This window comes from Arachis ipaensis, chromosome B7 (assembly GCF_059453495.1).
Source record: "Arachis ipaensis isolate K30076 ecotype BB chromosome B7, ASM5945349v1, whole genome shotgun sequence".
NCBI lineage: Eukaryota > Viridiplantae > Streptophyta > Magnoliopsida > Fabales > Fabaceae > Arachis > Arachis ipaensis.
Window position 1 is genome coordinate 64,362,807 of NC_142442.1, and position 18,317 is coordinate 64,381,123.

The 18,317-nt window shown below is 44.5% G+C and overlaps 1 protein-coding gene across 1 annotated transcript; it reads right to left on the reverse strand.

Moving 5' to 3' along the window:
* Nucleotides 1-755: 755 nt before the first annotated feature.
* Nucleotides 756-2,191, reverse strand: LOC107607317 (uncharacterized). Its single transcript, XM_016309285.1, has 2 exons — nucleotides 1,571-2,191; nucleotides 756-1,466 (listed from the first exon to the last, which is right to left on the reverse strand). Exons 1-2 carry the CDS (start codon nucleotides 2,189-2,191, stop codon nucleotides 756-758), a joined length of 1,332 nt encoding a protein of 443 aa, XP_016164771.1.
* Between the last annotated feature and the right edge of the window lie 16,126 nt (nucleotides 2,192-18,317).

Here is an 18,317-nt window from a genome sequence, read left to right on the forward strand (position 1 = left end):
ATCTGATTGTAGTCAGAATAAGCATCCATAAAGCTCAGATACCGGTATCTCGCCGCCGCGTCGACGAGCGCATCAATGTTGGGTAGGGGGTAACAGTCCTTGGGGCATGCTTTATTGAGATCGGAGTAATCCACACACATCCTCCATTTTCCATTGTGCTTTCTTACTAGAACTACATTCGACAGCCATGTCGAGTAGTCGAGTTCCTGAATAAATCCGGCTTCAAGGAGGTTGGCCGTCTGCCTGGCCACCTCCTCTGCTCTTTCTTGTGACATTTTCCTTCTGCTCCGAGCCACCGGTCTGGCCTCCGGCTTGACGGCCAAGTGGTGCGACATGAGTTAGGGGTCTATCCCCGGCATGTCGGCCGGCGTCCAAGCAAATAGGTCACCGTTAGCCCTGATCATTTCCATTAGGGGTTCCTTCAGGTCGTGTGGGAGGTTTCTGTTCACGAATGTGAACTTCTCCTTCGTGTCGCCAACTCTGAACCCCTCTAAGTTCCCTTCCGCTTCGGGTCTTGGCTTGTCGTTAACTCTAGCGTCCAAGTCAGCGAGGAACACTCCTGATGCCTCTTTAGATTTCTTCCTTAAGGAGAGACTGGTATTGTCTCAAGCGACTGCCGTTTCCAAGTCTCCTTTCATGGATCCCACGGATCCGTCATCAGCGATAAACTTCATTACCAACATCTTTGTACTGATTACTGCCCCGAGATCGTTGATAGTCTTCCTTCCTAGGATGACGTTGTAGGCCATGGAGTCTCATAGGACCACGAACTCAGCCATTGCCGATCTTCTTCCCTGTCCTTGTCCTACGGATACCGGTAGGGAGATTATCCCGTCTGGCTTGATGAAGTGGTCGCCTAAGCCTACAACGCCGTGCTGGTGAGTCTTTAGGTCGGCATCCCGTAGACCCAAGGCATCGAACACGTTGCGGAACATGATATTCGAGTCAGCCCCGGTGTCTACGAGGATCTGCTTGATGAGGCCGGTTCCCACTCTGGCCGTGATGACCATGGGAGGGTTTTCCACGACCTCATCAAACCATTGGTCCTTCGGACCAAACGAGATGGGTGGAAACCTCTTGCAGCCTCGCGCGGAAGATGATGAAACCGCCAAGACTTTGGCGTCTTTCTTGTGTGCCGACTTTGACCTTGGAGCAGCGTCTCTTGCTGTTACCACGTTCACTATGGTAAGGCCGTGTTCGTTGTCCTCCGGCTCATGACGTTGCTTCACTGCACGGGTCTTGTCCTCTCCCTCGCGGTCGCGATCTCGTCTCCTTGGTTCCTTGATGAGGTGGGAGAATTCGGCTAGTTTTTCGTCCCGGATCGCTTGTTCTAGCGCGTCCTTCAGGTCGAAGCAATCTTGCGTCTTATGTCCATAGCCCTTATGATAATCACAATAGAGGCTCTTGTTCCCCCCGGTTTGGTCCTTTAGAGGTCGGGGCTTCGACAAAATTCCCTTCTCGGCTATCTGCTGATAAACTTCTATGATGGGGACGGTGAGGGGGTGTAATTGGTGAACTTTTCGACTTGAGGAAACGGCCTGAATGTCTTGCCCGGATCGCCATCTCAGACGTGCTCCTTCTGCCTTTCTCTGCCACCGTGCTGCCGAGGTTGATTGTAGGAGGGCTGCCGCTTGTTGGCAGCCACGACTTGACTGACTTCTTCATCGTTGATATATTCCCTGGCTACGATTTGGATCTCTTGCATCGTCCACACCGGCTTCGTGGTGAGATGCTTCCTGAAGTCCTCGTTCAGAAGTCCATTCGTCAAACATAGACTAGCTACCGAATCAGTTAGCCCGTCGATCTCCAAGCACTCATCGTTGAACCGGTCTAGATATTTTCTGGTTGGCTCGCCGGACCTCTGAGTCACCCCGAGAAAATTGATCGGGTGCTTTGCCTTTGCGATTCTGGTAGTAAATTGGGCTAGGAAAGCGCGGCTAATGTCCGAAAAACTGGCCACTGAGCCCTGCAGGGGGCTGTTAAACCACCGTATTGCAGGTCCCGCCAGAGTGACCGGGAAAACGCGGCACCTCACTTCGTCTCCCACTCCCTCCAGGTTCATCCTGGCCTCGAAGGCCATAAGGTGCTCCTGCGGGTCTTGGGTTCCGTCGTACTTCATGTTCGTTGGCTTATCAAAGTGCTTTGGTAGCCGGACCTCGAGGATGGAACAATGAAACGGGGTTGCGCCCATTATCACGGGTCACCGCGTTCTCCTTGGCCTTCCCCCGCCGTCTTCCCGGTCTCTCGGATTCAGATCGCGGGCTAGGCGTTCGCCTGGAGTGACTTCTCGGAGGAGAACGGGAGTAGCTTGGTTTAGGAGTTCGTTGGTGATGTTCCTGATCTGTCAGCTGGCGCTCCAGGTTTTGCATCCTGTGACGCAGTTCCTGCATGATTCTAGCACTGTTGCTGCCTGTTCCCCCCCAAAAGGGTGTCTTTCTTGAGATCGTGAAGACGACTCGGTTCGTCGTGGAGGGGACCTCGTGCGCTCCCGGAAGGAAGCCACCGAGGCATCCCCTCTGTGCTCGGCCCCGCAGCCTGGTTCTCCGGGACCCAGTACGACATCCATTCAGGCAGTTCCCACAGACGGCGCCAATGTACGGTTGCTCGGGTACCGGACGGATCAGGGTGATATTTCGGTTGGTGAGATGGGGTATCGCCTGGTTTCGGGTTGCTAGGTTGGAGGTGGAGTAGCCGACGTCCCGAGCTCTTCGTGTGGAGAAGGGGGGTGTCACCTGTAAAGACACTCCGATACTCTAGTCAGTCAAGTACGCAGGCGAAAAGTGAAAAAATGGTATGTGACGTACCTCGGGGGAGGGGTAGGACTCTTCCTATATATACCATGTCAGAAGTGGGTCCCGCAAGGGCAGACCCACCTTCCTCGAAGCTTTCCCATACAGCTGTAGTAGAGAGCTGTCAAGGACGCGTGTCCGGGTCGGTGGTCGAGCGCCTCGCACCCGACTGTTCGGGTCGTGTGGTCTATGGGTCGGGTTGGCCCGCACAATGTTTGGGTAAGGCCGTAACAATATGTAAACACATCATAAACGAATAACTTTTTAGAATAATATATTCTAAAGAATTAAAAAGATATATAACGACAATATATACGAATTAGACACTACTTAAAAATAAATATATTTGGTTCAATATATAATAATCTGAGTTTTTAAAAATTAAATAATACGTTATTCATGATTTATTATATTTATTAAAAATTTTATTTAAAAAAATATTTTTTTAAAAATAATTAAATTAAATTTTATAATATTTTAAATCTAAAATTTATTAAAATTTTTAAATAATTTTTGTTATAATAAAATATTTAAAAAAATAAAATTATTATTATTATTATTATTATTATTATTATTATTATTTCTTTCCTTGGCCGAAGCTATAAAGGAACAAAAGGAAAGAAATGAAACAACGTAAGCTATATATATATATATAATTTACTTATCATTATAAAGGTTTTATGCATTTATTTTCATCGAATGGAATTTGGAAAATAAAGGAAAGAAGGAGCCGAAGCAAGGAAAATAAAGATTTGTGATTAATATAACAATGACACTTAATCCTTTGTCCTGACAAATCACCCTTCCATTAAACAAATAGCTTCCCTAATCATCATCATCAATACATTTGCAATTGGGTTCATTTCTCACTTACGGGGAAAAAGAGAGAAAAGGATCGTGGATGGGAGAGAGGTTTCCATGCCACCGTTGAAATTCCGACTTCGATTTCTTGCTATTCGTAACTTTAATAAAAAATTTAATTTGATAAAAGTGTTCGTATCTTTTTTCTCTACACGTTGGCGTTCCTTTTATCCGGTAGAAATTGACGATAATGTAATTCCTCTTCCTTGAATTTGGCCAATTAAAATTTTAGAAGGCACAGACGATTCATGACGTTTTCTTCTTCAGTAGATCGGTCAAAAATTTTTTCTGGAGATCCCGTTAGTTTGATTTCGTATGGAGATAGGGTTTAATAACTTTATAATAGTTAAATATAAATTTGATAAGTGAATGTTGATTGGATTGATTATTGTTTGAGTTTGATTGAGTTTATGTTGAATTTATGTGATATATTGATGTATTTGTGAAGTTCATGGCTTAGATGTGATGAAATCCCTAGGAACTGAATTGTTTTAGTGATTTTTGGGGTCGAAATATCGTTGACAATAAATTATAAATTGGTGGGGTGTGATGACCAAGAGATTAAATTAAAAGTCACGAAGAATCGGTAACTGTTCCGAGGGTTACCTGAAACTGTAGGTCGATCTCGGATGAGATCTTCTGTGCTGATTGGAGGCGATGTGTCCGGCTTGTGGATGATGGTTGGGGCTGTCGTGTCCAATTTGTTTGACTGGCTGGCTACTGATCCTTTGTCACCGGAGGGTGGTGGTACCTGCAAGGGACTCCAATGTTTAAGTTAGCAAGGGTATTAAGCAGATTTTTACTAGAATCAGAGTATGAGTTATACCTGGGTGTTCCAGTGTATTTATAATAGTAGAGGATGACCTTTCTGGGAATAAGGTAGTTATCTTATCTTATCTTATCTTTGAGTGAAGTCATCTTATCTTCAAGGGAACCGCCCTTATCTCTATAGGCTTGGGCTGCCTTTGGATTTGGGTCGTGTTCCTCTATCAGGGCCCTTTATTGGGCTTTCTTGGCAATTTGGCCGAGCTCTTTGAGAAGAGGTCGGATTGTCTGACCTGAAGAGGTCGGTCGCCTTGTCACTAAACATCCCGAGTCGGACAGCTCGACCTATGGTATGAACAGTGCCCCTGCTCGAGTTCGGTCTTTCTTTTTGAGGTCGAGTCTTAGTTTTAGGACTTCGAGCCTTCTTTTGTTGAAGCCGAACTCGAGCATCTGTTGACTTCCTCTTTGTAGATTTTTCTTTTTTGAATGCGGAACGTTTTTCCTTTCGCTTCTTCTAAAAGCGTGCGCTTTGTATTAGCGTCCTGGTCTTGGGAATGTGCGAGGGTTTAATACCCTCATTAATTGATTTTTAATGCCCCGTTTCTCTTGGCTCTTTTATTTTGAACTTTATACAAAAAAAAAAAAAACGGTTTTCTCTTCTTTGTAACTTCTCCCCTTTTCTCTCTGTCTTTCTGTTTCGCATTTTTCTTCTGCAACGCTGTGATTGGGGGTGCTTTTGCTCAAAAGGTGATTCTGAATTTTGTTGCTCCGTCTTTTAACTTCTTCAGAGCTTTCTCCTTTTTCTTCAGGTTGGCTTTCATTTCTTTACTCCCTTTATTTCTTGGTAAAGTTTGGATTTTTGTTTGAGTGCATTGTTGGAAAGCTTGGACCTTCTCACGTTTTTGTGCCTGCCTGTCATTGTGATGTACCTTTCTGGCTTTCTTTCGACCTTGTGTATATTTTGGTGTTTCTTCTAATAGTTGAAGCTTCGTTAGGGCTTTGCATGTTGGTTTTACTGCTTCTGTAGATTTTGTGGCGTTTTGGGATAAATGGCTTGTTTGATTTCTGAAAAAAGGTTGCGTCTTCCTTGATGTGTTCTGTTTGCTTGTCAGTTTTTTTTACTGATAGACCGAAACTGTAGTTGAGAGATAGCTTTATTTGGTTTTTTATTCGCGGAGTGTTGGTTGTGAGGGGGTTCTTCTTTGTTGGGATAGCTTTGTAGAGAACGATGGGCTTTTGATAATCTTGCTTTTATTTTCATCTTTCGTGTTGCCTAGAATCTTTTTGCTGGGATGTTTTAGCCTCTGTCGCCTTTTCTGAGTCTTTTGCTCTGTATCATTGCCTCCAAATGATGCCCCTGGACCTTGGTGTGTGTCTTGGGGCTTTCCTTTTACTGTTTGTTTTTTTTCTGAGTCATATTGTCCAAGTTGTTTTGATATTGCCCGAGCTGTATTTGGTTAGTAATCCATTTTCTTTTCTTGTTTGTAGGACTAGTTGGCCATGTCTTCTCGCAAAAATATTGTCGAGGCGTCTTCTAAGGTTCCTGAGGGGATGTTCGACTGGTTGGTCTCCCTTGTGTTGCTGTGTGTTTCTCTAACCAACTCTGAATTTTATGTGGAGCTTAGGAAACATCACCGAATCTGTAGTAGTAGGGATCAGGAAAACAACTAAGAGCTGGTAGCACCTGATGCTGATGAAAGGGTTTGCTTCCCCGTTCTGACCCAAGGGGAGCTTCCCCTTTTTCTACGCATACGACTTCTTTTTTAGCCAGATGAACATCACCCTTCCCTTCACTCTTTTTGAAACGACTTGTTATGGTCGTGTAATGTGGCCCCCTCTCAACTTCACCCGAATTCTTAGGGTTTCATTAAGATTTTTCAGTTGATTTGTCAAGAATTTGATGTTAAACCTTCTCAAACTCTTTTTTTGTATCTCTTTGTGTTGACCAAGCCTGGAACTACCAAAAAGAAAGCTTCTTGGATTTCTTTTAGGTCTGCCCAAGGACATAAAGTTTTTTCCATGTATGATGAATCATTCAGGGATTTTAAGAATTACTTTTTTAAGATCCGAGCTGTTGAGGGAGCTCGTCCTTTCTTTTTGGATGAGAATGGTGAGCCCCGTTTTCCCTTAGAATGGCAGAAGAACGTAGTGGTGTCTAGGTATACTTGGGAAATGTTGGACGAGGTCGAGCAGGATTTTGTCACTGTCTTGGAGGATATTTGGGGGGAACCTCCCCATCTTGATACCAAGAAATTTTTGGGGAATTCATCCCTTGTCCGAACTGTGCTGGGTATTCATTATATTTTGCTCTACTTTATTTTGCTTTCTTCGTTTTCCGATTTATAATCTACTTCTGTGGTTGATTTTGTTTTTCAAAGATGGCCAAAAACAATGACTCTATGAAGGCCTTTAAGAAGGCAAGGAAGGCTACCGCAGCTCAGAACATCTCGGCCAAAGTGGCTGGAGAAGGGTCCTCTCAGGTTCTGTCGAAGTCATCCATACCGAGCTCTCCTGGACCGAGGAGGATGATCCCTACTCCTCGGGTTCGTTTGGTTGATCCTCCACAGGCTTCTGCTGCTACCTCTTCTCCTATCGGCGCTCCTCCTCTGAAAAAGCAAAAAACAGTTGAACCCTTTAACCTTGATGCCCCTGATTTTGATGCTGTCGAGTTTGTGGACCATCAAATTGGTCCTTATGGTACCATCCCTACTGACGATGTTTCTCTTCTTCGTCATCTGAACTTTATTACTCGGAGCAACATCAAGATGGCACACATGGGGGTGGCTTTATATCGGACTGCCCAGGATCTTCCTTTTCATGCTACGAAGGCCTTTATGGAGGAGGCTAAGTTGGAGTTCGACCGGATGAAGGGTTTGAAGGAGGAGCTTGAGGTGAAGGTGACCAAGCTGGAGAAGGAGTTGGAGGGTGAAAAGACTAGTTCTATTGCCTTGGCAGCTTCTGCAAAGTTGGCTGAAGACACGGCGTTGAAGCACAAGGAGAGCTTATGTCACGACCTATAGGGAAATAATGCGTCTCAGGGAGGATTTGGAGTCTACTCGAGCTGATTATGCCGAGCTCCAGGGTCACCTTGTAGGCAGCGTAAATGCTGCTTATGAGTACCTGAAGGAGTAGGTTAGTGTTCTTGCACCCAAGCTCGACCTTACTCTCTTTAGCTTGAACAACATTGTGAAGGACGGTAAAATTGTTCCAGATGACCCTAATGATGATGATGTCGATTCTCCTTCTGTGCCCGCCGCCAAAGCATCTGTTGCACCGACTTTTTCAACCCCTGCAGTTATCCGTCCCGAGTCAGATCCTGATTGTCAAATCTTGAACCGGGATGATGGGACGATGGGTGCGGTGCCTCTTCAAACTCGCCCTCCTTCACCCCGTGCTGATGCAGCTGAGAAGTCTTCAGACCCTCAATGATTATTCTGGATGTTTGTGTATATAGCTTAGCTTGTGGGCTTTGAACTTTTTATATTTTGTAATTGGTGGTTCTGACTTTTTGATACTCTTTTTTAGTTGCTTGTTTAACAACTTTATTTTGAAAAACAAAGTAGTTTCTCAAACTTTTGGGGCTGACTTTTGGTGGCCTCTTGAGTTCTCGTTATTATTATAGGTTGTTCCTTTCATGACATGTTATTATTTTAGGTTTTTGGGGAATGTTGGAGCCTTGTTGTCCGAACTCTTTTGATTGCCTTTGTATTTTCGTATTTGTGGCTTGATTCTTTTGAGGTTGTGGATGTTTGGATCCAGCTTGTATGCCGACTTCCTCACTTCGGCCTGAAGTTGTTTCTATTAATCCGTTTTGTTTGGACCTTTGTTAGGTCTCTTTTAAGGATTAATTTTTATAACGTTTGTGGGAGTCCAACTTCATCACGTCAGTCTCTGCTAAGTTATTTCTAGTATCCTCTTTTTGGACCTTTGTCAGGTCTCTTTTAGGGATTACTTTTTATATTGTTTGTGGGAGGCCGACTTCATCATGTCGGTCTCTTCTAAGTTATTTCTAGTAATCCTCTTTTTGTACCTTTGTCAAGTTTCTTTTAGGGATTACTTTTTATAACTTGTTTGTGGGAGACCGACTTCATCATGTCGGTCTCTTCTAAGTTATTTCTAGTAATCCTCTTTTTGGACCTTTGTCAGGTGTTCATACCCTGAGTCGAGCTATCCGACTTGGGATGATTGAAGATAAAGCGACCGACCTCTTCAGGTCAGACTATCCGACCTCTCTCCAAAAGAGGTCGGCCAAATCGATAGGAAAGCCCAAAAAAGGGCCCAACTCAAGGAACACAGCCCAAATCCAAAGGCGGCTCAAGCCTACAGAGAGAAGGGCGGTTCCGTTGAAGATAAGCTAACCTCACCCAAAGATAAGATAAGATAAGATAAGATAACTAACTTATCTTATCTAAGAAGGTCACTTCTTACCACTATAAATACACTGGAGCACCCAGGTATAACTCATACTCTGATTCCACAAAAAACCTGTTAATACCCTTGCTAACTTAAGCATCGGAGTCCCTTGCAGGTACCACCACCCTCCGGTGACAAAGGATCAGCAGCTTAGCCAGTCCAACAAGTCAGACACAACAGCTCCGGACGCCACCCACCAGCCGGACACGTCATCTCCGACCAATACAGAAGATCTCGTCCGAGATCGACCTACAGTTTCAGGTAACCCTCGGAACATTGGCGCCGTTGCCGGGGAACCTGGAAGTCATCCCATCACCATGGCGGACGAACAGGATAACGACCACAACTTAGATTTAGAGGACAGAACGCCGCACAAAAACACGGGTGCCACACCAAAGGACACTCCGAAATCTAACGGAGACAAAAACTCATCACATCCGGGAGTAATAGAAGCCCTTCAAGATTGCCTAAAGCAACTCGAAAAAGAAAGCCAGTACCAGCAAGAAGTCGGCAAGGATCTACAGAGAGAGGTAAGGCGACGCCGAGAATTAGAAGATAAACTTCTACAACTTGAAGTCGATCTCAAAGAAAAGACTACCCGGACCACCCCTGAAGATAACTCTCGTAAAGATCAGGATCCATTCACTAGGAAAATCATGAAGACTAAAATCCCTAAGGACTTCAAACTTCCGGATATGACTTTGTATGATGGCACTACAGATCCCAACCATCACCTCAGCAACTTCAAAAGCAGAATGTACCTCACCGACGCCCCAGACACCGTTCGCTACAAAGCTTTTCCAACGACTCTCACGAAGACAGCAATTAGATGGTTCGACAACCTACCTCCAAATTCCATCTCCAATTTTGACGACCTAGCCAAAAAATTCCTGGCCAGATTCTCCATCCAAAAAGATAAGGCTAAGCACGCCCCCAGTCTACTAGGTATCAAGCAAGGAGAGCGGGAAAGTCTCCGCAACTACATGAAAAGATTCAACAAAACGTGCCTAGACATACAAAGCTTACCAACAGAGGCTGCCGTCATGGACCTCATCAATGGCCTACGAGAAGGACCCTTCAGCCAATCTATATCAAAGAAATATCCCACATCCCTAGACGAGGTACAAGAGCGGGCAGAGAAGTACATCAACATGGAAGAGAGTTCTCGACTTGGAGAAGCCTTGAAATCCGGTTTCACCTATCGAGATAAAGATAAAGAATCCAAGAAGAAGGAAGATCGAACGGGCGAAAAAATAAAAAAGTATCATAATTACACCCCTCTTCGAGTGTCCCTTATGGATATCTACAAAGAAGTCTGTAACACAGAAAAGATACCCCCAGCTCGACCACTCAATGGCAAAAAAAGGAGGAGGAAATCGGAACGAGTACTGTGAATATCATCGGGTCTGAGGACATTCCACCAACGAGTGCTTTGACTTAAAAAACATCATAGAAAAATTAGTAAGGGAAGGAAAACTAAATCGGTATCTAGCCACCCGAGATGATGAACAAAGAAAAAGACGAAGAGATGAAGACGTCGGACGAGCTGAGCGATCACCTCGCACGCTAGAAAGACATGTCCATATGATACACGGAGGATTTGCAGGAGGTGGAACCTCCAAATCATCCTGCAAAAGATACCTCAAAGAAGTATATCATGTCGAAGGGAAGGAGGAAGCACCCGACATCCCTTCAATCACGTTCACCAAAGAAGATGCATCCGGTATCATCTCAGGACACGACGATCCCATGGTCATTACCATCATACTGACAAACACCAATCTCCACCACACATTAATAGACCAAGGGAGTTCTGCCGACATCTTATTCAAAACTGCTTTCGACAAACTCGGCCTAGAAGAAAAAGAGCTTAGAGCATACCCGAACAGCCTGTTCGGACTGGGAGATACCCCAGTACAACCACTGGGATACGTGTCACTACACACAACCTTCGAAAAAGGGAATCAGTCCAGAATGCTCAAGATAGACTATATCGTGGTCGACGTGAGTTCAGCCTACAATGCCTTAATAGGCCGGACAACACTAAACCAACTCGGCGTAATAGTCTCAACTCCACATCTATGCATGAAATTCCCAACTCCAGAAGGGATAGCTACAATAAAAGCAGATCAAAAGATGGCACACCGCTGTTATAATGAAAGTTTAAACCTCAGAGGCAGAGGAGAAGAGTTCCATACAATTGAGCTTGGTGGAATTCAGAGACGAGAAGAACTCCGCCCACAGCCCGAAGGTGGAATAGAGAAAGTTCAGATCGGAGACACCTCAGACAAAACGACTAACATTGGCACGATCCTGAAAGGAGAGGCAAAGGAATCACTAGTACAGTTCTTGCGAGATAATGTCGATCTTTTTGCATGGAGCTGCAGACATGCCAGGCATAGACCCTAAGCTAATGTGCCACAAGTTGGCGGTCTATCCAAGATCTCGCCGGTACAGTAGAGATGAAGAAAACTTGGACCAGAACGATCCCAAGCTGTGGAAGAACAGGTACAAGCACTATTGGAGGCAGGATTCATAAGAGAAGTCAAGTACCCACTATGACTAGCTAACGTCGTCTTAGTGAAAAAATCAAACGGAAAGTGGCGAATGTGCACCGACTACACCGACCTCAACAAAGCCTGCCCAAAAGATCCTTACCCACTCCCAAGTATCGATGCCCTGGTAGATGCTTCCTCTAGATATAGATACCTCTCGTTTATGGATGCATATTCCGGATACAACCAAATTCCCATGTATCCACCAGATCAAGAAAAGACCTCGTTTTTAACGCCAAAAGCAAATTACTGCTACATTGTGATGCCTTTCGGCTTCAAGAATGCGGGAGCTACTTATTAAAGGCTGATGAATAAAATCTTTTCAGATCATATCGGAAAAATCATGGAAGTATATGTGGACGACATGTTAATAAAGACACAAAGCGAAGAAACATTATTGTCCGACCTGGCCCAAGTGTTCAACACTATAAGGAAGCATGACATACGACTCAATCCCACAAAGTGTACCTTTGCAGTAGAAGTGGGCAAATTCTTAGGTTTCGTGCTCACACAAAGAGGAATTGAAGCAAATCCAGACAAATACCAGGCTATACTCAACATGAAGAGCCCGACTTGTGTCAGAGAGGTACAACAACTCAACGGGAGATTGGCAGCCTTATCCAGATTCTTAGCAGGATCAGCAATAAGATCTCTCCCCTTCTATGCCACTTTAAAGAAAGGAAAGAAGTTTGAATGGACAACAGAATGCGAGCAAGCCTTCCAGGATTTTCAAAAACTTCCTGGGACAATCGCCTATCCTAACTCGACCACGAGAGGAAGAACCACTCGTATTATATCTTGCAGTAGGAAGTCAGGCAGTAGCTTTAGCATTGGTTCGAGAGGACGACAAAGAGCAACAGCCTGTATATTTCATCAGTAAAGCGCTGCAGGGATCCGAGCTGAACTACCAAAAAATAGAAAAATTTGCCTACACTCTCATACTGACATCTCGATGACTTTGCCCATACTTCCAGGCCCACACCATTAAGGTTCGGACCGACCAGCCCATAAAGGGGATACTGCAGAAAATTGATCTAGCAGGCAGAATTTTACAATGGGCAGTCGAGTTATCCGAGTTCGACCTCCAATACGAAGCTCGGACAGCCATCAAATCATAATACTTGGCTGACTTCATTGCAGAATTTACAGATACCCGGGAAACCCCCACAGAATGGAATCTCTACGTGGACGGGTCTTCAAATAAGACTGAAAGCGGCGCAGGTGTGATAATAGAAAGCAACCAAGGAACCCAAGTTGAGCTTTCCCTCAAATTTGGGTTCCCGGCCTCAAACAATCAGGCAGAATATGAGGCGTTACTAACTGGTTTGAAGCTGGCTAAGGAGGTTGGAGCTCAAAAACTCAACATCTTCAGCGACTCACAAGTAGTCACCTCACAGATAATAGGGAGTTACCAAGCCAAAGATCCCACCATGAAAAAGTATTTGGATATAAACAGCTCGAACAACTCGGGAAATATAAGATTTGCCACATACCCCGCAAACAAAATGCCCGAGCTGATGCACTCTCAAAGCTAGCCAGCACCAAACCAGGGGGTAACAATAGAAGCCTCATCCAGGAAATTCTACAGAACCCGTCAATCTCGGAAGCAGAAAAAGTCCTAGCTATAACAAGTCAGGATCAAGGATGGATGACCCCCATAATTAATTACCTCCAAGAAGAAACACTCCCCACAAATGAGAAGGAAGCAAAAAGGTTAAAATGGGAGGTTCAGTACTACACCATCATAAACAACACCCTATACAAAAGAGGGATTTCAATACCATTGTTAAAATGTGTGCCGACCTTTAACACAAGGGAAGTTTTAGAGGAAGTACACAGCGGTATTTATGGCAAACATCTCGGGGCACAAGCTCTCACCAAAAAGGTACTTCGGGCGGGATTTTACTGGCCAACTCTACAAAAGGAAGCTACAGAATTCGTAAAGACATGTCCTCCATGCCAGAAACATGCCAACTTTCACATCGCCCCGCCAGAAGAACTCATCAGCGTAACTTCGCCTTGGCCATTTGCAAAATGGGGACTCTATCTTCTCGGACCCTTTTTCCAGGGATCAGGACAAGTCAAATTCCTCATAGTCGGAGTAGACTATTTCACAAAGTGGATTGAGGCAGAGCCCCTAGACAACGCCACTGCTCAAAAAAGCCGGAGATTCCTATATAGGAACATTGTCACAAGGTTCGGGGTTCCATACTCCATCACCACAAACAATGGCACTCAATTCACAGATGCAGGCTTCAGGAAATTAGTAGCCGACTTAAACATAAAGCACCAGTTCACATCCGTCGAACATCCTCAAGCCAATGGGCAAGCTGAAGCTGCCAACAAAGTCATATTGGCTGGGTTGAAATGGAGACTGCAAGATGCGAAGGGAGCTTGGGCTGAAGAACTTCCACAGGTCCTATAGGCATATCGAACCACGCCATATTCCACCACAAACGAATTACCGTTCCGATTAGCGTACGGAGTGGAGGCAATGATCCCAGTAGAGGTCGAGGAAGGGTCCCCTAGAGTGGTCCACTACAATGAACAAGCCAACTCTCAGCTTCAAAGAGAAGAGCTTGACCTACTTCCAGAAATCCAAGAAAGAGCTCAGATCAAGGAAGAAGCGCTAAAGCACCGAATGGCTTTGAGGTATAATCAGAGGGTAGTGCCAAGAAGTTTCGTTGAGAATGATCTCATCCTAATCCGAAATGATATTGGAACAACTCGACCTGGAGAAGGAAAGCTGGCAGCAAATTGGAAAGGACCCTACTGAGTTACAGAAGTACTGGGAAAGGGCTACTACAGACTGTCCGAACTCGAGGGACGAGAGCTCCCCAGATCATGGCATGCTTGCAACCTAAGAAGGTACTATAGCTAGAAGATCTCGTCATAGGATGCACTCTTTTTCCTGAAAAGGTTTTTTAATGAGGCACCAAGTTGAGATCTAGAAATTATTCGACTTAAAGGAATGAAAAACTCCCGCATGTATATATTTGCATTTTCTTTTGAATGAAATATATTTTAGATATTCTACAAATTCTCAAGACGCATTAATCTGAAGCATTCATCGCCCGATTATAAAGCAACAGATCGGCAGAAAGTGAAAAATAGATTCACTGCACGATCATGATGGAAGACCAATAAAGATGAAAACGCGATTCATCTAAAGGTCGACCAAACAAAGACAGAAATCACCTTCTACAAATTGGCAAAGATAAACACAGAATAATGCAAGAAGTTATCGAAAGTAATCCAAAAAAGAACCTGACGAGGTCTTATGGACTGCTAAATAATAACTTAAAGACTGGCCGACATTGAAAAGTCGGACCAAGTCAACCCAAGTTATCAGCAAATCCCTGGAAAGAGGTCTGGCCAACCTTATAAAAGAGGAATTGCTATAACTTAGAAGAGATCGACCTAACGAAGTCGGTTTCCTACAAAACAAGTTATAAAAGTAATCCCTGAAAGAGACCTGACAAAGGTCCAAGAAAGAGAATTACGAAATAACTTAGAAGAAATCGACATAAAGAAGTCGGTCCCCTACAAAGCAAGTTATAAAAGTAATCCCTGAAAGAGACCTAACGAAGGTCCAAGAAAGAGGATTATGAAATAACTTAGAAGAGATCGACATAAAGAAGTCGGTCCCCTACAACAAAATAAGTTATAAAAGTAATCCCTGAAAGAGACCTGACAAAGGTCCAAGAAAGAGGATTACGAAACAACTTAGAAGAAATCAACATAAAGAAGTCGGTCTCCTACAACGAACAAGTTATAAAAGTAATCCCTGAAAGAGACCTGACAAAGGTCCAAGAAAGAGAATTACCAAAATAACTTAAAAGAAGATGACATAAAGAAGTCGACCTCCTACAAACAAGTTATAAAAGATGTCCCTGAAAGAGACCTAGCAAGGGTCCAAGAAAGAGGACTGCAAAAGTAATGGGAAAGAGGACCAACGTAAAGAAATCGGTTACGGATTGCTAGAAATACAAAGCAAGAGTGAGAAAACCGAGAAACAAGTTGGACCCCCACATCCACAATCTCAAAAGATCCAACCAACAAGCAACAAGTGCTAAGACAAGCGCAAACAAGCATGATAAAATACAATATTATAACGAGCTTCAGGGTCAGGCCCAAAAGCTTGAAAACTACTTGTTGTTTTTCAAAACAAAAGTTGTTAGGCAAGCAACCCAAAGGAGTATCCACAGTCGAGCAAAACATTCAAATTACACATAAAGAGTTTAAAAGCCCACAAGCCGGGCCAACTACACAAATACCCAAAGAGAAATCAGCAAAGATCGGGAGCCCTCTCGGCAGCATCAATACGAGGAGAGGGAGGGCGAGTCTGAATAGGCACAGCATCCACGGTTCCATCATCCCGGTTCAGAATCTGGCAATCCGGATCAGACACAACCAGAGGAACTGAAGAGGTCAACACTTTGGCAGAAGACACAGGGGGAGGTTCAACATCATCATCATCCTGGTCATCAGGGACAATCTTACCATCCCTCACAACATTATCCAGGCTGAAGAGAGTAAGGTCGGCCTCGGGAGCACTAATCCGAACCTGCTCCCTCAAGTTCTCATAGGCAGCAGTTACGCTACCAACAAGATGACCTTGGAGCTCAGAGTAATCAGCTCGGGCATTCTCCAACTCCTCTCTCAGGCGCACTACCTCCCGATAAGATGTCACATAGTTGTCCTTATGCCTCAGTGCCGTGTCCTCGGCCAGCCTCACAGAAGCCGCCAGAGAAAGGGAACTCGCCTTCTCGTTCTCCAGATCCTTCTCCAGCTTGGCTACCTTTGCTTCAAGCTCCTCCTTCAGGCCCTTCATCCGATCAAACTCCTGTTTAGCCTCCTCCATAAAGGCTTTGGTGGCATGGAGAGGAAGATTTTGAGCAGTTCGGTATAGGGCAGCCCCCATATATGCCATCCTAACACTGCTTCGAGTTATAAAGTCCAGATGGCGAAGGAGCGACACATCATCCATAGGAAGGGCACCAAAGGGACCAGTTTGCTGATCTACGAAGTCGATCGCATCAAAATTAGGGGCATCAAGGTTGAAAGGCTCAATTATTTTTTGCTTCTTGTTAGGAGGAGCACCAGAAGCAGCGGCAGAAGATTGAAGAGGCTCAGCCAGACGAACCCGAGGAGTGGGGATCACCTTCCTCGGCCCAGGAGAACCCGGCACAGGCGGCTTCACTTGAACCTGAGAAGATCCCTCCCCGGCCGCCTTGGCCGAGATGTTTTGAGCAGCAGCAACCTTCTTCGCCTTCTTGTAGGCCTTCATGGAATCATTATTTTTCGAAATCTCTGAAAATACAGAATCAACCACAATGACGAGTTATAACATAGGAGAAGAAAAACTCAGAAACAAATATAGAAACAAGTCAGACAGTACCCAAAGCAGTTCGAACCAAAGATGGATCACTCAAGAATCTTTTTGTATCCAGATGGGGTGGTTCCCCCTACAAATCTTCAAGAACAACCACAAAAGCCCGCTCAACCTCATTAAGCATCTCCCATGTATAACGTGGCACTCTCACATTCTTTTTCCACTCTAGAGGAAAAGCAGGCTCGTCATTCTCATCAAGAAAAAAAGGGGCGGACCCCCTCAACAGCACGGACTCGGAAGAAATAATTCTTAAAATCTTTAAAAGACTCATCATACATGGCAAAAACTTTATGCCCCTGGGCCGATCTGAAAGAAACCCAGGAAGCTTTCTTTTTGGAAGAACCCCCGGGCTTGGCCGAGACAAAAAGATAGAGGAAAAGAGTTTGAGAAGGTGTTATGCCTAAATCTTGGCAAAGAAGTTGAAATATCTTGATAAAACCCCATGAATTCGGATGAAGCTGGGATGGATCAATGTTACATGACCACAACAAGTCGGTCTCGAAAGCAGTAAAAGGAAAAATAACGTCCAACTGGCTGAAGAAATATTCATAGGCGTAGAAGAAGGGACGCTCCCCCTCGACGAAAGTAGGAAAACAAGCCCTCTCATCAGAGTCAGGAGCTACAAGCTCATAATCCCTCTCCCGAGCACTGTTACCACAGATCCTATGACGTTTCCTCAGCTCTACACAAAATTCAGCATCCACGACAGAGACACATATTAGGACAAGGGAGTCCAGCCAATCGGACATCCCCTCGGGAACTTTGGAAGACATCTCTACAATGTTATTGCGAGAAGACATGAGGCCGACTAATCCTACAATAAGAAAAGAAGATTGGATTACTAAAAAGCATCTCGGACAAGGGGCAAAACGACTCGACTAATATGATACAGGAAAACAAGCAGAAAAGGAAAACCCCAAGACTCAAACCAAAGTCCTGGGGCATCCTTTGGAGGCAGTAACAAAGCAAGGTTTCAGGAAATTTCTACATCTTATGTCCCGGCACTCATCAAACGAGAAAGAAGGTTTCAAATAAGCAGACAAGGAAAGTAGAAACACAAAAGTCATCTAAAATTTTTCTACAGTCTATTAGCGAAGAGCATATCCAACATCAAATATGCCAAGCAGAGAATCGTCAAAGACACAACCCTTTTTGTGAATTAAGCAAAAACCATCATCCAAAGCACAAGCAGAAACGGCGACAACATGCAAAAACCTTAAAAGCATCAAGCAACAAGAAAGGCGAAGAAATTCATACAAAAGACGAAGAAACTCCAAAATATGCAACAATCAGGCGCAGTAAAAGCAGCAAGATCCAAGCTTTCTCCAAGCAAAAATCAAACTTTCTCAAAATCAGACATAAAAATGACAGAGGAGAAAAAAAAATCGAACCTGGAAAATAGGAGAAAACCTCGAAAGGAAGCTGAGGAGCAAGAAGCGACAGAGTCAACCCTCGAACGGAAAAAATTCGCCGGAAGAGGACGAAGGGAGAAACCCAGAATCACTCCTTTTTTCCACAGAAAGCGCTAGTAGAGTAGGC